This window comes from Erpetoichthys calabaricus, chromosome 18 (assembly GCF_900747795.2).
Source record: "Erpetoichthys calabaricus chromosome 18, fErpCal1.3, whole genome shotgun sequence".
Taxonomy (NCBI): Eukaryota; Metazoa; Chordata; class Cladistia; order Polypteriformes; family Polypteridae; genus Erpetoichthys; species Erpetoichthys calabaricus.
The window spans coordinates 65,451,868-65,475,969 of NC_041411.2; the positions used below are offsets into that span (position 1 = coordinate 65,451,868).

Below are 24,102 nucleotides of genomic sequence, written 5' to 3' on the forward strand. Positions count from 1 at the left end.
CCTGAAGAAGGGGCCTGATTTGCCTCGAAAGCTTGCATATTGTAATCTTTTTAGTTAGCCAATAAAAGGTGTCATTTTGCTTGGCTTTTCTCTGCAAGACAAGTAAATATTTATGTCTTGTAGATAGCCATCAACAATAACCTGTAGTAGAATTTTCTAGGAATTTTGCCTTTACTTTAAAACACTGGTTTATAGCCCATTACACTAAGCAACACACAGAAATGTCATTTTCTTTAAAACACTGAATTCTAGCCCATTACACTAACACGTTAGGTTTTATATATGTACACCCTTCTCCATATGAAAACTGGATGTAGTGCCTCCCCAATCATCACAGTGGGCATGATGGAGCTGAAGCTTGGCTGACCTGTCAAACAGTTCCCAGAGAAGTGACAACAGATAGCCAATATAAACTGTCAAAAAAACAAAAAAAAGCCTTGACCCTCTTAATAGGCAACTAAAATCGACTATATACATTATGTTCATCATTTTTTAAATTTACTGTGTTTGTCACGTCAACACACGTTGTAACAATGGCTCAGTGATATGAGTTATTGTGTACGTGAGTCGTCATTGAGCTGGATTGGTTGCATTTCCCTACTTGATCATGGATATCGTCATTTCCCAGTTTCTCCAAAATGGTGTATTCAGATGGTTCGGAGATGCCGTAAATATACTCATGTTCTCCCCACAAGTTTTCTTTTATAAATCCTGATGTTTTCAGGGAAAAATGCAAGTTTTCCCATTTTCCCAAGTTTTATAAATCTAACCTCTGGTGATTCCCATTCTATTCATTCTGTTTGCCTTTCCTAGTGCTAGGCACACCACTGACTTACATTTCATCTCCTGATGGTCCCTGCACTATAGTTAGTCTGCCAGATGTGACCACATGACCCTCTCATTTTCTTTTTTTATGATCTTTTATGTTGTGTTACAGATGTATCATTCATTCATTATCATGTAATTTATAAAATCACACACAGAATACACTAAATATGCACAAAAAAAGCTTCTGTAAAATGCGCAGTCGCTGTTTAAATCCCTTTTTGCTTTCGCGTACTGCTACAAAATGAACATGGATGGCTACTCTGATTCTGAGTTTTTCAGATTTTGTGCCAATTCTAATGAAGTTCGTTAAATCCTCACCATTTAACCATGTTGTTTTACAGTGATTATTTGCCATGCATTATGTTTACTCTCTTTTGAATAAATACGCCCCATTGCTTAAATGTACTAACTAAATTAGCAAAAACTGTTTTTAAAAAGCGGAAGCATTTATTCACTTTTAGTTAAATACATACTCATTCCTAAAATATAATGCATAGTGCAAGTACAGTAAAAATACTGAGAAATAAAAAGGCGATTCACCTTGGCTGTCCCATTCTCCATCCTGAAGCAGTCACGCTATGCTGCAGAAATAAGTGGAGCACCGACAGTTTTTCAGATATGTCTGTGATCTTTTTATTACACGTAGTGAAGGACTGCGGGTGATACTATGTGCCCCATCTGTTCTGATACTGAGAAGTTGATAGAGAATTTATAAATAAGGGAGCATAAGAAAAGACAGAAACCAAGCAAACATTTGTAACCATAAAGTCAGTTAATAACTATTATCAAGCCAAAACCAAAAACTCTAAATCATACTTGAAGATAACTAAATAAATATACTTTATTCTTTTTTTGTTTATCTGCAAACTCAGATAGATAGGATGTGCTATTGTGACCTTTATACTTACGACTGTGTGATGTCTCAGCCACTAACTACCAGATTCTTTCCCTAGCAATGCAGTAACAACTACTCCACAAAATGGTGGTGCCCATGATAAACAAAATGGTGTCGCAGGAAAGACGTTACAAAATATTCGTCTTTACCATAACATTTTGAGGACGAAAACTAGGATCAGATTCTGAATCATTCAGTTAAAAAAATCCTAGCTAAATACAAATATTTTGGGAAAAACCTCAGAAAAGTAAAAAAAATAAAATGGAAGTCATTAAAACATCTGGACACAACAGTCAATAATTTCAATAACAGCATTTTTTTAAGATGAAAAGTGTAAGGAAACCATGCCATTGGGACTGACAAGTACTGTAGCTGCAGAGGGAGACCAGCTGTGAGGTGAAATGAACAGTCTATCTTTTTCTTAAAATGGATGAATCTCACAAAAACATTTTGGCCTAAAATGACATGGATATGCTGGTTAACAATATCAGTACAATTTCAGGATGCACATCAATACTCAATAATACTTTTTGCTTTAAAAATGAACAAACATTATATATATTTACTTATAAAATGCTTTACTTTAGAATATAATCTCACATGGCAAATTAATATACACCATGATTGTGAAGAAATAACTATAATTTGAAAAATATTCAACAGCCCTGCCTAGCCATAGGAGGTACAGAAGACCGCATTTTTTTCTAATCAGGAAATGCTTTTCCAATAACCTTGGTAAAAGTGTTTAAGAAAGAAATGGGTCTGTAAATTTGACATTTTTGTAGTATCTCACATATCAGGAATTCTTGAAACAGCCAAACAGCCATAGAACTATTAGTGATACAAAATAAAATTATATTCTGGGGATGTCCCTAACCATAGATTTTCTAGCACCTACAATTTCAGCACGCTTTTAGCATTTATTTCATTGCAGAACAGAAAACACATACAATTATACAATAAGCAGTTAAAGATATCATTCACATAGGCAAGGCAATACAAAGGTATAACTATTGTGTTCTAAAAAGAAAAGAAAAAAATGACATAAGAAAAATTCTATAAACAGAGTAGATAACACATGACATTCTTCCTGTACCCACAAATACTGTCATTTTTGGTTTGGTCTTGTTGAGGTGAAATGTCAGTTCTACTGAGGTAGCAGGTGATTGTCGAATTCAGTAAATGATCATCATTTCTGATATACTTTGTTATTTTGCAGTACTTAAAAAGCCTGTGATGTTTATGTTGATAGTGAGGTTTGTGCCTTTCCTTCAATTTCATTGTTCCTTTGTAAAAGTGACAATGACAATAAAGATCTATCTATCTATCTATCTATCTATCTATCTATCTATCTATCTATCTATCTATCTATCTATCTATCTATCTATCTATCTATCTATCTATCTATCTATCTATCTATCTATCTATCTATCTATCTATCTATATGTACTTGGTATGCTAGCAACTTACATTACTTTTTCTCCTTATTTACAATTGAAATTGTGAATAAAGTAGCAGTATTAGGTATACAAGTGGTCTCCCTGATTCTGGATTATAAGATGTTTCTTCAAAATATCAGAGTTGTGTGTTTGTTAGTATTCCTTATCAAATGTCAAGACAAGGTCTTTCAGTTCGTTGTCTGCCATTGTGTGTTACTTTGTCTTATATTCAGAGATGAATGTCAATTAGCCCATCAGATAAGGCTTAAGAGATTGCAAATGCAGGTGAGGGGCCTGGAGTGGAGATTGTCTCAAAGGAAAACATCTACAGAATTTGTCTGTCTATAAGAACATATATTTCAAAACTGCATAATACGAAAGTAGGACTGAGTTCAATGCCAAGAAATTTATTGGAGAGATTGATCTGTGTTTAATACCATAGTAAGTGGAGCAAAATCAATAAATATGATAGTTAAGTTACACAACTGCACAGATGATAGCATAATACTGTCAATTACGGAACTGTCAGTTTGTAAGTTAATGTGATACTTTGGAGAGATGATAGTAAACAATCTGGAGCTTGGCTGAAAAAAAATCCCTGATTCAAGCATTTCATGAGCTTATACTGAACTTAATTAGTAGTTCCTACAAAAAATGTGTTTTCAAACTATTAAGTGTTATATTTTAGCCAGGGTTCTTATGTTTATAATTATTTTTCTGTCTTTCATGTTTATTTTTCAGTATTGTGGATTAGTTTCAGTTGTTTCTGTTAATATTGTTTTGTCCATTTTTAATTTGTCTAATTATGTATTTTCTGCTCATTTTGTTCTATTTATTTATTATTTAGTTTCTACAGTATGTCTGAAATTATTTTATACCAAGTTCCTCGTATTTTGTGGTTGGATCAACCCTTATTGCACTGCTAAGAAACTGGCTTTAAAGCCAGGCTGGGAAAGCAAGTTCCTTGAAGTGCATTGTACGCCCTTTGAAGGAGTTTGGAGAGTTCTGTTTTGTGAATATTGCTTTCCTATTGCTTTGCTAGATTTCTAAATTTTGCTTCTGTCTATGGTTTTTTGATTTCTGGATTTCTGTTGGGAATTAGTTGCATGGATTATTGACCTTTAGGCTAATCTCTTTTGCCTCCTTTTGATTTTGTTGAGCATTTTGTTATTTTTCTGCTTCTTTTGTTAACAAATCCTCCTTTTATTAAGATTATTTGTTGCCTTGCTCTTTACAAGCCAGGGGTTTACAGTTATCCTTTCTTTTGTGTGCCTTTTTTTGATATATTATATGTCATTTCTGTATATAAAAGACTGTTCCCACATATTTGGGGTCTTGACAGGTTTTAAGCCTTCTTTAGAAGTTAGCAGGTCAGACTGTGTTGCAAAGCAAAGCGAAGAACTGAGTCCAGTTCAGTCTGCATATTAATGTTGTTCATGTTCAATTTGTGAATTCCTTGTCTTTATACACATCTCACGTCATGCCCTTTCTTATACGGTAATGCTCAGTTATCCAAATCCACTTACATCTGACCCCAAACTCATCACGTGTACTTGCTTCAGCGCACACAACTGCAGGTATTTCACCATTTTGCCATCAGAAGCAGCTGTTGAATGAAATAAAGCAAAAACGTTAAAAATAAAGGTTGAAGTAACCGCTCTTAGGGTAAAATTGAAATGGTAAACTATTTTGTAGTTCACAATTCACAGAATGTTTCTCTGCTTTAAGACAGAACATTTCACAAATTTGTCAATGTTTTTCAATGGGAGATTTTGAATTTTCAAACTTTTGTCCAGCACACTCTATTCAACATATCTCAATGAAAATCATGCTGTCCCAGGGAAATCTGAAGAAAAAGTGTGCCAAATTTCAACAGAATCGGCCCACTGGGAGCTGAGTTTTTTCATGCAGAGAGACAGATAGACATATATGGCTTTGACATTTGGTGTTTTCTTCATTATGTGCAAACACACCTAAAAAGTAACTTACATGTAAAAAAATTTCTGAATTATACACAGCAAGTAATCATTGTACAAGTCAGAAATATTACACTGTTAATAATGACATGACGATTTTGTTATGAGGTGCACAGTCTTGTGCTTCTGACAATAATGAACGTTTATGTTGGAGTCAAACAAGTAGGTATGGAGTACAGCTGTTCAATTTTATTAGTCTCTTAGTTTAAATAAATCGAAACTATTCATCATGGCCTGGCTTACCTAAGGCTTCAGTGTCTCCCTTTATAATGCTTTTTGTCCACAATTTTCAGTAATGCTTTAGGGTAATTAAAACATTAGTTACTCTATGATTGCCTTGTTTATTAACATTTCAGACATTATAATGTACAATTTGGTGCTCAATGTGAATACATTATGTTTTATGCAGACATCCCAAATAAGCCAACAATAATAGTGTCTCTTCTCAAGTGTATGCTATTTTCAGTATTACCCTGCTGACCCATGATCTTACTGTAAGTTTACTGAATGTCCAACCTCAAAGATTCCATCCTCCCTGATGTCCTCCAGTCTGAATTATCTCCTGCTGTATTATTGTTTGCTAAATGAGGCCATTTGCAGACATACAAAATTCTTTACTTCATGGTTGTGGACGACTTTGCACTGTGGAATTCATTTTTTACAGTTGTCTATGGTGAAAGCAGGGTGTGGATTCCTGTTTGTCACATGTTTGTGAGAAAGTGGGCTTGTTTTTTTTTTTTTCACTTTCATGTGTCGTATCCCAACTTCAGTCATAAGAACTTAAGATGTTTGACAAGTGGGAATAGACCATTCAATCCATCAAGATGGTCTGGTTAACTAATAGCCAATTGGTTCCAATATCTTATCCAATTGCATTTGAAAAGTTGCTAAGGTTTTGGGTTTGAGTGTTCAACTAGAGAGCTTGTTTGGGATTCCCATGTCTCTTTGTGCCAAGATGTACCTTCTGGCTTTAGTCTTAAACACTGGATCAACTTTATTAATCCTTTAGGAGATTTTTGAAGACCTGGACCAGGTCCTCCTGAAGCCTTCTCTGCTCAGGACTAAAGAGGCTTAACTGCTTTATCCTGTCAGAATAAGGTATGTCCTGCAGTCCAATGATACACTTGATTGCTTTACGAGATCACATGAGGTCTGGGGAGTTGATCACCCATCAGCATGTTTTGAGTGTAATGGACATGGATTTTGGTTGGAGGGATGTGTTTATTTTCGTTCACTACTTTACAATGCCTCATATTGCATATGGTAGATACACCACCCCTTCATCAGTTTTTAAATTGCTTGTTCCATACCAGGACCTTCTTTCTGATAGTAAGGGGCATAAGGTAGGAACCAACCCAGGGTGGGACATCATTCTGGTGTAGGGCACAGTCACTCAAACACCCACACTCATCCACACCAGGGCTATAAATATAACATGCACGTCTCTTAGTTCCCAGAGTAACCATAAACACCATGCAGAAACAGGTTGACCACGAACACTCTGCACAGATAAAAGCTCAGTCTCTCAACCCTTAAGAGCTGTCTACTTTCTAAAACAATTTAGTCAAATTATTACTTTTGGTTTTATAATGAGGTTTATAGAAATACCTGGTTTGTTCTGCTAAAGGTTGCCAGGGTTAGCTTTCTAAAAGAGTGGCAGCTCTTCTTATAAGTCTGTTGAGAAAAAAAAAATTTACATCTATATTCGTAACAAAGATGGAAATTTTATCAAAATTGCCAAGAAATGCTAATAAGACATTTGGGGGGTCAGCATTTATTAACTTGATAGAATATATTAGTATCACACTGTGCATAACATGAATAATTTCAATCCATTGATTCATTATTCCCTGTAGACGTACGGGCAAGAGTTTCTGGAAGAGGAAAAAATCCTGCACAAATGTCCACATGTGTCTGGGGAAGCAATTAAGGACTTTTCAAGACTTCTCAATTGTGACCTTATAGCATGCGTGAAACAAGCCAGACCCCCGAAGGGCGAAATCCTGAAATATAGCAGCGTATGGGATTTTTGGATTTGCTGTCAGTGCACTTAGTGGCTCTAATTTACTGACAATTATTTGCACCCAGTGGATCGCCCAGGGAATTTAAACTGGTACTAAAAGACAGATGATGTACATTCAGGGACTTTTTTTGCCTACATCTTACCAATGATTTTTAAACTAAAATGATCTAAATGAGAAAACCAAAAGAAACACACTGTGCAAGAATTTACAGACTGCCAGCATGTTTGACAATAGTTGGCATCTGTAGCCAGGATAACCTAAATGTATGAGCTACATGATAGGTTAGTTGTCAGAAATGCTGCCTTATAGAAAAGTCTAATTCTGACCAGGCTATTTTCTGTATCATGTTTACATGTTCTCTCTCAAAAGTGTTCAGGTCAGGTCAGGCTGACTGGGAACTCTAAATTGGCCGTATTCTATTTTAGTCAGTGTGCCCGTGTGTCCAGTAGTAAAATGCTGCCCCATTCAGGGTTATTTTGCTTTGCGCCAGTTGATGCTGTGATTGTTTAATACACTCTTTAAATATATATACTGGATGATGTGTGCGCTGTAAATGAACAGATACATGATGTAAGTGTAGTTTTTAATGTGCAGTTTAATTAGTAACAGTTGGAACAAGACAGCTGACACCATTCTATTCTAATAGGATAATGAGAGCTGTGTTTTGTTACTGTGTTATTTTTTGAGCGTCTAATTAAATGAAGGTATTTTCTCCTAAACCTTCATTTTGGTTGCCACTATGGGCCCATGGAGTATTTTTGAAGCCTTTTTTTTTCCTTTAAGAAGTTTTTGTATTGTTTTTCCATTTGCACAGGAGCAAATCATCCACACTTGTAGCTGAGGAGAGGAACTGATGAAGTGAAGTACAGACGAAGCTCTAGCTGACTTAGAACATGAGAGCATTCAAAAAACATTTTGATGAGAACAGGCCATTCAGCTCAATGTAGCCTTAATTTATTCAAAATAATGTCTAGCTGAGTTTTAAAAGATTCCTAAAGTTCTACACTCTACCACACAATTTAGTAGTTAATCCCTTATACCTATGGTTCTGTGTGTGAAGAACATTTTTCTAACTTTTGTGGGATATTTCCCACATTTAAAAGGTTTCTGTGTCCTTGTGTTCTTGTTGAAGAATTCATTTGAAAGTAACAGCCTGTGTTCAGTGTACTTATTCCTTTCATAATTTTAAAAACATCAGGCATGTCGCCTCTTGATGTCCATTTGCTTAAACGGAGCAACAGCTCCAACACTGACTCCATCAGCTAATTCTGATAAGGTTCCTTGCACCATAACTTTGCTTCCTGCATTTTAGCTAATTTTGCACCCATGTACACACTTTGTTTAGTTTGATACTCAACCTCTCATGTGAGACCTTATCAAAAGCTTTATGGGAATCAAGATAAATAATATAATTTGCACCTCAGTGATGATGTACTTCTGATGCTTCCTCGAAAAAGTCTATTAATTTAATAAAACACAAACTACCCCATCTGAACCCATGATAACTACTCACCAACCACTCCTAGGGGGGTATTTTTCGTATGTGTATTACTCGTTTAGCCGGATGTAATTGTTGATGATTTGGCCTGATCCTGGCTCTGTCGGTTTTTCAAAACTCTTGCTGGATGTGTTGTCATAACAACACATCCTAATCCTCAAACCTACTCGGAGCAGGTTTGTTCTACGTAAACAAGGATTAGTTTACACATTTAATCAGTGTCCGTGCATGGAATTCATCCAGTCATGGCTTCACCGTTCATGAATGAGTGACCAATTGATATCGGTGCGCAAATTATAAGAAGAGAATTTCATATAGAGAGGGGTTTGCGCGATTGGCAAGATCCTTTATTGCTCCCTGAGGAAATTCTTTTCAAAAGATACCGCTTTAGCCGAGGGGGAATATTGTACCTCAAAGATTTATTAGCACCTTATATTGGAAGTCAAACTCGGCGAAGTCGGGCTCTCACAACCACACAGACAGTAGGCATTGCTTTGAGGTTTTTTGCAAGTGGCACTTTTTTTATATACTGTAGGCAATGCGGAAAATCTATCTAAAAGTGCAGTTTGCCAGGCAATTCGTAAAGTCTGTTTGGCTCTGAAATATTTCCTTCGGGTTTTCATAGTGTTTTCTGGACACCTGTGTGTGCAGACAATAAAAGAGGCGTTTCATGCCATTGCAGGTAGGCAACACACAGGCAAAAACACCCACAGTTCCATGAAGAATCTCACAATCAGCCTAACATTCTCATTACCCAGTATTTCCAAATGTGATTGGTGCACATGGGACTGATCACAGTGGAGTTTGATCAAACATTATTTGGAAAATGTACCTCTCCTCCTGATGAATAATCAGACACCGTGTCTTCACTCAAATATTTCAGCTTCGTCAATATCTCATTGGTCAGACACAGGTTCTAGGGATATGACATTCCCTGCAACTGACCCAACAAAAAAGAGGGCTATATGGAACATATCTATGGCACACATCGATGACACATATATGCAATGACCATCCTTTACCTGAAATGAATTGACCACTGCATCCTGCCACTGGTTCTGAGGAGGAGCTTCCCCGTGGAATGCCCTCAGAAACAGGGCGATGGGCATTTTGCTGGATAGCCAACTGTTCTGCAGGGGTTAGGTCTGGACCGCGTGGACCTCCACCTGTTTTTTGCTTGTCTGCCTTCTTATTAGCTTTAGAATTAATGTTTTTTATATTATATATGATTCTTTATGTCAACAATTCTTTAAATAGTTATATACCAATATTTACTCGTTTGAAGTATATTCTTGTACTTCACTTTAACCTGTTCCCATGTTCTCCTTGTGCTCACGTTTGATCTGGAATTATGACATATTAAATATGAATTTACATGTATATTTAATATAATAAATGTGAATCTCCCCTTGGGATTAATAAAGTATCTATCTATCTATCTATCTATCTATCTATCTATCTATCTATCTATCTATCTATCTATCTATCTATCTATCTATCTATCTATCTATCTATCTATCTATCTATCTATCTATCTATCTAATTAATCTGACACATAGGAAATGAAACGCTGCATTCAGTGAGTACAATGCACACTACTTAGCGTTTAATTTGTCGGCCACTTGTTGCCAGCCGTCTTTTCTGGTTTGAGCTGCTTTTTGCAGTGTTACCCTTTGTGCATATTAAATCTTGAAATACTTCATGTCCTTCGAATAAAAGGTCTTGCTCCGTTTGTGTGAAAAAAAAATGCGCCCGTTCTTTCGTCATTTTGTTGCAGCCTATCAAAGACTTGCTGATCATGTTTTCTAGACTCAATATATATGAGCTTTTCAATCAGCGTGGGCGCGCACATTCATCTTGGATGATTAGATCCAGCTAAACTAATCTACTACACGTCTGTGTTTGAAAAACCGACTTATCCCAGATGAGTTTCACTGGCATTAACTCATCCAAGATGAGGCATCTGATCTCGGATGATTTAAGCGACGTACAGAAAATACCCCCCTGGTCTTGCTATGTGATGCTCTTCCTTTTCCTTAATAATATCTGCCATTGACTTACCTGTGATACAAGTTAAGCTTACTTGCCTATTTTTACTTAGATTAGCCTGATCATGCTTTTTATATAACATAAACAATGTTTGTTGTCTACCATTCCTTAGGAGTTTCACCAGGGCACAGTGAATTTTGGAAAATATACACTAAGGATTTTTATATGCACTTATTAACATCCCTTAGCATTCAAGGGTAAATGTTACCTGGCCCTGGTGATTTGTTTAACTTTACTAATCCAAGCAGCACTACTCTCTCTACATTCACCAAATCAGTAAGTCCCTCTTTAGCAGTTCCTGTTAATGCTGGAAGGTTTTCCACTTGTTCACACATGAAAATTTCAGAAAAATTCATTCATTCTTTCACTATCTATATATTTTAATTCACCCTTAGTGTTTTTAATAAACTTTACAATTTCTTTGACTGTTGTTTTACTATTTAAATACGGAACAAAGTTCTTTTGGTCACCTTTTCTGTAATATTTCTCTCTACCTTATTTTTAGCTTTCCTAATATTCTTTTTAACCATTGCTCTCATATGGCGTACGATTAGCACTATAGTTATTCACTACAGTTATTAGTTTTATATGCCTTATACTGCTGTTTTTTTAAATTTCTTACTGCTTCTAAACCTCAGTATGAACTTGTCCTGCATTAGATATAAAACATTTTAAACCTGGTCCACCATTCCTTGACTTTTCACAATTAAAAGCTTATCTCAGTTTATTCTTTTTAGACTTTGACACCTCTGTTAAACATTTTTCCCAACTAAAGTTAAACTTACCTATTTCCTCTTTTGTTTATACGCTCTTCCAAAAATACTGTGAAATGTATTATATCATGGCCTCTAATTTTGAATGGTTCAACCATGTCTACAGCCCAGATTTTGTCCTGATTATTACAACATACTAAATCTAGACAGCCTTCCTCTCTTGTTGATGTTTTAACATATTGCATTAAAAGACAGTCACTGATTAAATCTAAAACCTCCTACTTATGCACTCTGCTATGTGTATTAGGCTGGTAGATGTGTAGATTAGGCTGGTTAATATTTGGGTAACTAAAATTCCCTATGACTGTTGTATCTTAAACTTCCCTTTTTAATATTAATACAAATATATTCATTGAAATTAGTATTTGTGAAGGGAGGTCTGTAACACACTACCAATATCAGGCCTCTATCCCTAATTTTTTCCAGTCAAATCCAGACGTTCTCACTAAGATGTTGTTCATCATCCAAATGAAGACAATATGTATTTAAATTGTTTTACATAAATGGCCTTCCTTTTCTGTTTTGACTCTCTTCCCTAAAATGTGTACCCATCAATGTTATACTCATCTCCAACTCTGCTATTTAGCCAGGTTTATGGTATTGTTATGATATCATAATTATACTCCACTACTTGCAACTCCAATTCACTTGTTTTAATTTTGGCTAGCCAGGGTACCTGTCGCAAATATGTGTTATCTCTTGCCCTACGTGTACCTTCAGCACCTTTCTCCTGTATTTTGAATGCCTTTTCACCAGCACTCCCTCTCTTGAGCATGTTCCTGTAACATACTCTTTCATTATTTGTGAGGCACCTTTCTTTTCTCCGGTCTGGTTTTATACTTGCTGCTTTTGAAGGCAACTCTCTTTGTGTGACTCATATGGTTTTACTCCTCTTTATGTGTCACACACTCATTCATCGCCTCACCAAAGTCAATTTGAGCAATCACACTAATTCCCAATTGATCAATCAGATTGCTCAGAGAGACTGGACACACAGACCTTAGTGTTTTGTTATATAGTAGCATTTAAACAGGCAATTTTTAATGTATTAGTCGATTTTACTTTTGACAGTTTAACTTTGGGCTAGAAAGTTCCACATTACTTTGTGTCTTTGGTATTATACTATTGTTTGTGCCTTTATTTGAAGTTATAAATCTGGCCTGAACTAAAATCCAGAAATGTAGAGACCATGAACTCCATGTGAATGATCAGGTGGCTTCTCCTGTAACTGTAGGTCTCTAGAAGGCACAACTTGTTCAAACCACCAAACCTCCAAATATTTCAACGTCAAACGGGACTCACATTGTATTAGCATCATTAATAAAATTTGGATTAAAAAACTGCTTAACTCAAATTATTTCAATTAAATTATGTAAATTAAGAAATTAATTCTCAACTTTAGAGAAACTCCTGCAGTTATTTCACACCTGCTGTCCCCTTAAGCTCCTGTAACACTCTCACCTCTGCCTGCTATGCATCTTTGTAGTTACTAAACTTTAGATTTCTCCTGCTTGCTTTCCTTGTTGGCTGTTTTCCTAAGGCTGAGGCCATGGCCTACACTGTTTGTACTTAAGTTAATTGTGTTCCTCTCAATTAATGCACATGTATGACTCCCTTGTATCAGTGATCTGCTTTATCTAGTGATCCTTTTTAACTCTTGCCTTTTTTGAACTAAGGAAAAATTATTATTATATACTACGTGCTTCTACAACAATCTATTTACTGTTTTGCCAACTTCTGCTGCTGCTTACTTTGCTCCCTGCCAGCACCATCAATTACTTGCAAGTCCAGCCCACCACCTACACTGTACTTAAAAGTAAATGCCTTTCTTCTTATGAATGAAAACCTATGCCCTGGCTCTTGTAAGACTGCTGATTTTTCTCAGTATGAGTGCTGTGTATGGCTTTATCTAGTTTCACATCTTAATTCCTTCTCACTAAGAAAACACACCTTTTACTATTAGCTACTAAAATTCTGTTTGTTTACGTACTGTCCTGCTAGCTTCTACTGCTGCCTGTGCTGATTTAAAATTTTAAAAGTCCCCTTTCAGCCACTCTCAAACATTTGGTTACTTTTGCGAAAAAAGAAAGGAAAAATAAAAAACTTCTAAAGGAAAAAAACAGTTGGAAAAAGTCCAACATGGCTCTTTAGTGGCAACCCAAGGTTTTAGGAGCAAACATAATATTTTAATTAACTCCCACACAGAAGTAACATGCAGTGCTCAGCACTCTGCAACCACTTTGTCCACTTCACCAAGCAATTAAACAGAATCAATTGGACAGTAAGTAAATATTTAACTGGTGTCATTGCCATTAAAACTAAATAAGTAAACGACTTATCAGAGAACAAGGAACTAGAGGATAGAAAAAGAATCCTAGTTAAGTCAGCTACTCTAAGCACAATCCTGCAAATGGTCATTCCAAGAAGAAAGAGAGTGTAAAGAGAACAGTCAAAGGGGCAGGGGAATTTTACAAAGTTTTTTGGGGATAGGGGCATTTGACAAAAAAGGAAAAAAATTAAAAAATACAGTCCTCTATGGGAACAGAAAGGAATAAAGTATAGTTCAGTACAAATAAAGACACATTTAGATAGATAGATAGATAGATAGATAGATAGATAGATAGATAGATAGATAGATAGATAGATAGATAGATAGATAGATAGATAGATAGATAGATAGATAGATAGATAGATAGATAGATAGATAGATAGATAGATAGATAGATAGATAGATACTTTATTAATCCCAATGGGAAATTCACATTCTCCAGCAGCAGCATACTGATACAATAAATAATATTAAATTAAAGAATGATAATAATGCAGGTGAAAAACAGACAATAACTATGTATAATGTTAAATGTTAACGTTTACCCCCCCGGATGGAATTAAAGAGTCGCATAGTTTGGGGGAGGAACGATCTCCTCAATCTGTCAGTGGAGCAGGACAGTGACAGCAGTCTGTTGCTGAAGCTACTCTTCTGTCTGGAGATGATACTATTAAGTGGATGCAGTGGATTCTCCATAATTGATAGGAGCCTGCTGAGCGCCCTTCGCTCTGCCACAGATGTTAAACTGTCCAGCTCCATGCCAACAATAGAGCTTGCCTTCCTCACCAGTTTGTCCAGACGTGAGGCATCTTTCCTCTTAATGTTGCCTCCCCAGCACACCACTGCGTAGAAGAGGGCGCTCGCCACAACTGTCTGATAGAACATCTGCAGCATCTTATTGCAGATGTTGAAGGACGCCAGCCTTCTAAGGTAGTATAACCGGCTCTGTCCTTTCTTGCACAGCGCATCAGTATTGGCAGTCCAGTCTAATTTATCATCCAGCTGCACTCCCAGATATTTATAGGTCTGCACCATCTGCACACAGTCACCTTTGATGATCACTGGGTCTATGAGGGGTCTGAGCCTCCTAAAATCCACCACCAGCTCCTTGGTTTTGCTGGTGTTCAGGTGTAGGTGGTTTGAGTCGCACCATTTAACAAAGTCATTGATTAGGTCCCTATACTCCTCCTCCAGCCCATTCCTGATGCAGCCCACGATAGCAGTGTCATCAGCGAACTTTTGCACGTGGCAGGACTCCGAGTTGTATTGGAAGTCCGATGTATATAGGCTGAACAGGACTGGAGAAAATACAGTCCCTTGTGGCGCTCCTGTGTTGCTGACCACAATGTCAGACGTGCAGTTCCCAAGATGCACATACTGAGGTCTGTCTTTAAGATAGTCCACGATCCATGCCACTAGGTATGACTCTAATCCCATCTCTATCAGATTGTCTCTAAGGAGCAGAGTATGGATTGTGTTGAAGGCGCTAGAGAAGTCTAGAAACATAATTCTTACAGCACCACTGCCTCTGTCTAAGTGGGAGAGGGATCGGTGTAGCATATAGATGATGGCATCCTCCGCTCCCACCTTCTCCTGATATGCAAACTGCAGAGGGTCAAGGGCGTGTTGAACCTGTGGCCTAAGGTGGTGAAGCAGCAGCCTCTCCATGGTCTTCATCACATGTGATGTCAGAGCAACAGGCCGAAAGTCATTCAGCTCACTAGGACGTGATACCTTTGGGACTGGGGTGATACAAGATGTTTTCCAAAGCCTTGGGACTCTCCCCTGTTCCAGTCTCAGGTTGAAGATGCGCTGTAGAGGACCCCCCAGCTCCGATGCACAGACCTTCAGCAGTCGTGGCGATACTCCATCTGGACCCGCTGCTTTGCTGGCACGAAGTCTCCTCAGCTCTCTGCTCACTTGCGCTGTTGTAATTATGGGTGGGGATTTACTGTTCTCCATTATACATATTTAATTAAAAGAAATGGTTAATCTGTTCACTATCCTCTGAGGATATCCTATCCTATGACTGGGAGTCTAGGGATCTGCGCTGGCAATCAGAAGGTTGCCGATTCGAATCCCATAAACACCAGAAGTGACTCTACTCTGTTGGGCCCTTGAGCAAGGCCCTTAACTTGGACACCCTAGTATTTGTACCAGGACATTTAAATTAGAAAATGAGATCATAGATAACATTTAACTTTATATTTTGTTCTCTGATGACAATTTACATGTAAGAAGTCTTATTTCTTTTTAACAAGGCATCAGCTAGGACCCTTAATAATTAACTATTTTGGGACTTTACATAATACTAAGTAGCAGAGGTGGGTTTCTGGACCATGTCATTTATCTGTATGCTGATTGGTTTGTTTGAAATGATTCATAGTCATTATATGTAAACGAGCCTAGCCGATTAAAAGTCGTCTTATGTTAAGATTTCTTCAGTCAGTCATGTTGCATTGACCTGCAATGGCCCCGTCCTGGGCATGACGTTAACCTGCATCCAGCCCTGCAAGCAGGTCCTTCAACTTACAGGGAAAACTTAAGGGTTGGTGGCAGGATTGGCACTCCAGTCACCGTAAAAAAAACTCACACTGTTCCAGTGTGGTGCTGAGGTGTCAGCTACTGCACTCGGGTCCCATTCCAGTTGGCTCATTGTGTGGTGGACACGCTGTCAGTGCATGCTCCCAACCCCTCTCTCTATCCAAATTTTAAAAATGAGGCCAATACAATGCAAGGCTTATTTGATGTCGGATTTCTGGGATGCCTGCTTCCATGAGGCCTACATATGCAGGACACGTCTAGCAGATCAGGGTTGCTAACCTTGAGGAGGAAATGACTTGCCTGTGCTGCAGTAGTGATCTTGCCCAGGTTTCCTGTATGGAGATAGTTGGCGCGGAGGAGAATCCAGACCAGAGAGGTGGAGAAAGTTTGGTACAAGGTCAGAGAAGTATGAACTGTGAGGAAAGATTAAAGGAGTTGAATCTTTTCATTTTTAGCAAACAGAAATTTAGAGGTGCCAATACATTTTTCAACACAAATACACAGGCACAGATGGAAGTTGGTTAAAGGAAGGCTTTGTATAAAGTTTTTCTTCACACACAGAATTAAAAATAGTACGTGTGGAATATCTATATTACTAAATGGCAGTTTAATTTATGCACGGCGGACGCACCAAGGCGCATGCGCACAGCGACTCGGCGCCCCAGAGTCAAACTCAGCGGCTTCCCAGAGTCAGTAGGTGGCGCCCAAACAACACAACCTGTAAACTAAATTTGCTCTAATCCACTGTGCCAGCAGTCAGTGTGGTCATATTTGGATCACTTGATGGTGATTCAGTATTAAAAGTAAGTTCAATTATGATTCCTACCAGTAAACGACGTCTACCTAACGACACAGCCACAGAACAACAAAGATGAGACCGCATAGATAAAAGCAATAAACGGAGGCTCCTACAACGAGCTTCAGACACACCAGAAGCAAAGACGTCACGACTCCACAAACAGAAACTGATTGCCATTCTTGGATTTGCGATTCTTTCGAGAATCGCGGGCTTGCTAGTGTTACCAGATAGTGTTGTCCTCTGGATAGTAGTACCTTGGGGACTGTCAAAACTGAACTTGATGTCATATCAGAAAAATGACATGCATAGGTTGGTGAGCTTGTTGGGAGCTGAATGTTTTTTTCTCGTCAAAATTGTTCTAATGTTCTTAGGAAGCCTGTCCTCTAAGGATACCATGGTCTGTTGTTGAATTTATAAAAGTATCATTGAGCTTTGGCATAACGTAATGTTGGTAATGCCCACATGGAGGATCTTGGTCAGACATACTGCACTATGGGTATTTCACTTTTCAGTTGGGCGAGAGATTGTTAATTGACAATGCTTGATTGTAGCATATGCTAAAGTGGGCAAGCAACAGAGACTATGGAGTGCTGCAGGACCCCAATTTCTATTCTTCCGGGATTTATTGGTTTAATTCTCAGCTGCTCACAATAAAAATATTTTGAGTTCTTTAGGATATTGCATTTATGTACCTGATATAAATTGTCTTTTCTTGCATTTTCTTGTAGGATTTTTTGTGGACTGGTGTTTCACCTGTTTAAATTCACTGTCCCAAAAAGCTATTCATTAATTCAGATTAAATTATAACTATTTCCAATAAAAAATTGGTCACTTGGGCACTTTGTTTTATTTTTCTTTCTGCAGTTTGGCATAGTCCAACTATAACCATTTCAAATTTCAGGATTCTCACTTGTTATAGACATGCAAAATAAGGATATTTTAAATATTCTTTATGCTAGCATGTATTACATCAGTTCAGAAGGTGACATTCCCTTCTGAAGCAAAAGATGGTTCATTAAAAAAAGAGATTACAGCTTCCAAATGGAGCTGCTCAGTCAGAGAGAGAGATTTTAGGGGACACGCTCTAATATGGTGTGTGCCAGGTCTGAAAATAGTGGTCTTCTGTATCTGGGCTGCTTCTGAGAGTCACTGGTTACAAAGTACAGCAGATTTTCAACGATATTAAAGGGATGTTAGAATCTTTTTCTACGCCTTTAGTATCTGTAATGTTCATTTACTTCCATTCTCTTTAGGTTGGGTTTATACTTCACGTGACGCGACGTGTGCTCCTGCAGACACTTCTGCTATGCAAGCATTGTACTGTTCATACTTGTGCACGTACTTTACGTAAATCTGGAACATTCCACCAGGTGGCAGTGCGAGATATCATCTGTGAGGCAGTAAAATGTATTGTGTCATTAAGTTGGGGAATTTGTGATGCTTGAATATAAAAGCACCAGGAATGCTTTTGTATGTTGGCATTTTGCTTCACCACATCGAACCATTCATCAGACATCTAAGCACACACATCGATCCTGTAGGATCCACAAAGTGGCTTTCTGTCACATGTAGATAGTAAACAGAGACTCTGATGTCACGTTCTGACTTTATCACACTGCGCCCCCTGATTTTTTGCTGGTACTGCAACTCGTGTATTTCTGGAGGAGTTCCTCTGTTCCACACAGGCAATGAGCTGAACTTCTGTCTTGGCATACTTTTTTTATTTACAACAAGGGGGCTCCAGCCCCTGCTTGCTTCGCTCGCCTACCCCCGGTGTTGGGTAACCCGAAATACATTGATGAATGTATGAGATATGTTTGTAGCTCCGTTAGTCGAGCTGTTTGGTTTTGGAGCCAAGACAGTTTTGCTTCCGCGGTTTCAGACGCGCGTTGTAGGCGCCGACGTCTATTGTTTTTGTCCATGCGGGCTCGTGTCTGTAGCTCCGTTAGTGGAGCTGTATAGTTTTGGAGCCGTGATCGTGACTCCATTAGTTCTCCGTTGTTTACCGTTAGTAATATGAATAATTGCACTTACTGTTAATACGGAGCGGTTTCTGTGGTTGTACTGTTAATAATGCATCACTGTAATGTGATTCACTTATGCTGTATAGTTTGGATGTGTGAGGATGGCGTACATTCAATACGGAGCATTCGTTTATTCTTATTACAGTTTGGACGTGTGAGGATGACGAACGTTTAAAACGGAGCGTTCATTTATTCTTATTACGTGTTGTAGGCGCCTTCGGCTTTCATACTAACTCGTGCCTTCCGTACTATTATGCTGTGTATGGTGGACCTTTGTGGACTCCGTACTTTTTCCCGTTTCACTCTGGGGCGGGGGGCTGAATCCTCTTTTTTGTGTGGCTGTGTCGTTACCTATGGGCGCGTTGCCTCATTTCTTATTTACGTTAGTTGAGCTCCTTTGTATTTGAGCCGTGACACGTTGTAGGCGCTTATTTACGTTAGTTGAGCTAATATTATACCTCCGGTGCCGTGTGTGTGTTTCATGTGGTAGTCGTTGTAGGCGCATGCGCCCTCCGTACTATCTCGGGTTTGACTATGCTGTGTTTTGTGGACGTTTGGGGACGCCGTACTCTCTTCCGGTTTGATTGTGGGGTGGGACGCCGAAGCCTGTTGTGTTTGTTTTGTCTGTGAGTACTCATATTATTGTATTACTGTAATGTGAGTCACATATGCTGTGGAGTACGTATCTCTGGGGCTTCTGTACCATCTCGGGGGGTCTGCCTGCGGTGTGTTAGACGCGCGTTGTAGGCGCCCGCACCTTCAGTACTATGCCGGGTTTGACTATGCTGTGTAGTGTGGACGGTTAGGGTTCCGTATTGCCTGTGCTCGTTGCTTTATTTCGTATTTCCGTTAGTTGAGCTGTCGGCGCCTGCGCACTATGTCTCCTGCGTCCATGGGCATGCCATGTACCTGCGTCCATATCCAGTTTATTCTCAGTTAGGAATATGGATATGGCTACGTTAGGTTGTCCTCAAGCTTACAATTCAAGGAGCTGGGTTGTTTAATGTGTCAATGGTCTTCACGAGTTTTGACCATATCTGCCAGGTAGTGTGACTTGTTCACTTTCCTGTCATCCTAGTCCGGCAAAATACTTTTTCTTCTTGCCCTTCCATGTCCCTGTTTCTCTCTTTATCTTCATCGTAACCTGTCTTCCTACCACAAGCCATATTTCACCCCAGTTCTCTTTCTGTGTATAAGCTTACTGAAAGTCTGAGCCAGGATGTCTTTATGGCCCCATGCAAAGGTCACCTCCAAACTAGGGGCCACACTCTGGCTATAGAGACACCATGCTGGAGCTTCTTCTATATTCCATCAATATTCTTGTAACCCCAAGCCATCTGTACCCTTTATAGAGCTGGGTATCTTAGCTATCTCCCCAGTTGTGTGTGTTAAAGCGGTAACATGGTCTCACGCAGCAGCTGGAATGAGACGTCCTGGCCTCATGCCTGTTAAATGGCCATTATGAGCCCATCTTTCCTTAGAAGGCAACATTTGCTAAAGTCCTGGAATGTCATCTGATTTTCCTGCCCTCTAATATTCTGGCGGAGTATTTTAGATTTTCTGTAGACTGGAATGAAGTTTTTCTCCTGAGGACATCCCCTGAGGATTTCTCTCTAAAATACAGAATACACCCTTGTGGTCCCTGTCTTCTCACGAAGGTGTGCAGAGCTGATTTCTAGCCACCAGTGTAAAGTTGTCTTTCTTTTTAGGTGTTTTTTTACCAGAACTATAGGACATTTTCCTGATAGGAAATCATAATACAGTATATAAGTAATACATTTACATTTACACTACCTGTCAAAAGTTTTAGAACACCTCAGATTTTCCAGTTTTTCTTCAAATTTTATCATTTGTAATTCAATGAATGACTTGAAATGGTGAAAAGGTAAGCAGTAAACTGCCAAAGGTTTAAATTTAAAGTTTAGATTAGCAAAAACTAAAAAAAAGGTATTAGAAATGGGCCTTCTTCAGGGAAAAATTAATAGGTTCCAACGTACAGATGTTCTGCAGCAATTCAAGTAAATGAAGCCTTGAAAGTTGAAGCAAACAATTTGCACAGGTGTCCCAATTTCTGTTGATTACTTAAAAACCCTCTGTCTGTCTGTCTTAAAGCAGAGTTGGAACAGACTACTGTTTTACTACACTCGCTGAAGTTCTACTTGGACAATATTACACTGGTAAAGAACAAATAATCAATGTCAAATGGAAAAATAATGGAATGTCCTTGATGGTCTGCTATATTCCTGTATTTAGATAATAGGATGCTCTTAGATTGAAGTTAGACAACTTGAAAGAAACATGAACTATGAGACAGAAAGGCATTAAGGCCATATTGATTTCTGACTGTATGCATGTATGTCCAACATAGGTCCTTGTGTATGTGATAACAGATTGAAACTTTAAGAAATGTGACCTGGACACTTAAGCCTTAAACAGAACATCATAGACAAGAAATATTTTTTTTTTATTGTGTGTATTATCAAATTTCTTCATTATTTTCATGTGTAAACTGTTTCTTTAGAATTTCACTAAACCTTTTAAAACAAAGACTCTTGGGCTGTAACGTTTTTTTTTGTATGGTGAGTCATACCAACTACTGGAATGCTTTTCTGGTAGCTACATTATAAACTATTTGGAAACTGTCGACAAACGCGGCTACAGTATGTATGAATCATAATAAAACATTTCTGTGTATACTGTATAGTAACCATTTCAAAAATTTTCTGTTATTTTCTGTCCAAATGTAAAGTTTTTAAATCAGTAAGACTTCCAAAATCTTTTTATTTTTTGTTTTTACAGAACAGTTAAAGTAGACGTCTATGACTGGGATCGAGATGGCAGGTAAGATAATTCTGTTTGCTTCGTTACATTTTTAAAATGAATCCTATCCTTTAAACTTTTCTTCTTTACATGGAGTATCTTCTGATACTTTTATTATTTCTTTCGATAATTTATTATGATATTAACTCATTTTATTAACTATTAAGTCAATCAAATTCATCGATACCTAACAAGACAGTGAATCATTCATTTTAGGATTACAGGAGTCTTTAAGGCAAATGTCAGTCCTAGATGGTGTGCCAGAACATTCGCAGGCACTGTCACTCACAGATTTAAGTTGCCATTCTACCTAGCACACACATATTTGGCACGGGTGTAGGACGCAGGACTGCTCATATTAAATGTCACAGGAGTACATATAAAATTCAGACAGACTTTGAACCCGTCACTTTGGAGCTGGAGAGCTAACCACTGAGGTACCCAAGAGACTACAGGTATGCTGCAATTTAAATCAATTTTAACTCCTTAGAATATGCACTAGATGTTTAAATGTATACACCAGTGCCTAGATGTTCCTTTAGAGTTGGATAGCTAACAATAAAAAAGGAGTAGCAGCCAGAAGAAAAGACATAAGCAAAAAACAAAGCCAACAGAGCTTCACTCCATTGAGGAGGTTGTCGCTTTATATATACAGTACATCAGTGATAACACCTGGTTAAACTTTGGTTAAGGTTAGGGTTGGAGGAGGATTATCTGACTCCAGTCAAGTAAAGCAAATGACAAAACCCTGCAGTCCAATTGGCTGTCCAGTGGAGCTACTGAACTGCGGAGATCTGCAGCTGGACCCAGCTCAACAAAACAGGAATCACAGCCAAAAAGTCACTGTAACCATAAAAAATCATAGTTGAGAAACACTGCCTAAACTTCTGATACGAGGAAAGCTTTTAACAAAGAAAATCGCTACAAGGGTTTAGGAGTGTAAAGGATAGGTAGAGGGCATGTGAAATATTTGTGTACTACCCTGGTAAAATCTTCTTTAATGAACGCAAAGGCAAAATAATTGAAAAGGTTAATGTCCGCAGCTATGGTGTGGGAACTCCAACTCTGTCTGGTCCCAGAATGAACAGAGTCTTCCGGCAGCCAGCTGGCATATTAAGGGGGCTCTCACAGAGAGTGCAGGACTTTCAGGTCCAGAGGATAAGTGAGGCTTGGCCCTCTGTACTGCTGATGATAAGGGAGAGGCAGTTAGTAGCACTCTTTCTTGACTTGGCTTGGAATTGCTGACCTTACTAGAGTCGTGAAGGTGCCCCAGAAGAAGCATGTGCATGACCGGAGTTTATCTGTAACTAGCTGTCCACCGCGGCTCTGTCTACGGAAGCGGAAAGTAAGCATGCTCCAACATCAAAGTTGGCACTGTATCTGATCGTGTTCAGCTCTGATGGGAGAGCATCCTCCGTGTGGGGAGAAAAGCACATGGCCGTGATATCTCTGGAAATCAGCAGCTACTCTTTAAAACACGTGTAGATCTGATCTCTCTCTCAAAAACGTCAAATGTTACTCCTTAACAATCTGTAGATGATAATTTCTGTTGAACAAACAGGTATCGCTAGCTAAGCGGAGGCAAGGTATGCTCCAACATGTGGCGAGAGGTAGAGCGACTCGAACAGAGGCTGGTACGTGAGTGAGGAGGTTCCCGCCCCCTTCGGGTTGCAGCATCTCTGTTGAATTCGTGCAAATAAATCGGTACCGCAAGTGAACTATGATACTTTGCACAATGGGAGAAGTCGCAAAATCAACCAGAATGTTCAAGCAAATTATAGAAAAAAAATTATCTAAATCCGTTAAGTAGTTCTCTCGTGAAAAGCGGACAGACATACAGACAGACAGAGAACATTTTCGATTTTATATATATATTGTGATGGACGGCAGGCAGCTCAACCCGATCCGGGACGCCCCTGGAATGGAAGGATGGAGAAGGCAGCTATTTGTTGCCGACACTACCTCCCCCAAAACGCTAGATGGCAGCTCCCCTGGAGTGTAGCAGTGCCCTGGATTTCCGCAAGGCATCCTGGTATTTGGAGTTCGGTTTCTTAGCCCTGTTGGGTGCCGTGGGTGCTGCCAGGGGGAGCTGTCAAAGGACCTA

The 24,102-nt window shown here is 38.6% G+C and overlaps 1 protein-coding gene across 1 annotated transcript in view; it reads left to right on the forward strand.

The window, feature by feature from the left end:
- The window catches only part of cpne9 (copine family member IX), a 737,722-nt gene that overhangs the window by 492,763 nt on the left and 220,857 nt on the right, over window positions 1-24,102 (forward strand). The window contains exon 11 of the mRNA XM_028824197.2: window positions 21,978-22,019. Within this exon, the coding sequence (XP_028680030.1) occupies window positions 21,978-22,019 (42 nt within the window). The remainder of the gene's footprint in view (window positions 1-21,977; window positions 22,020-24,102) is intronic.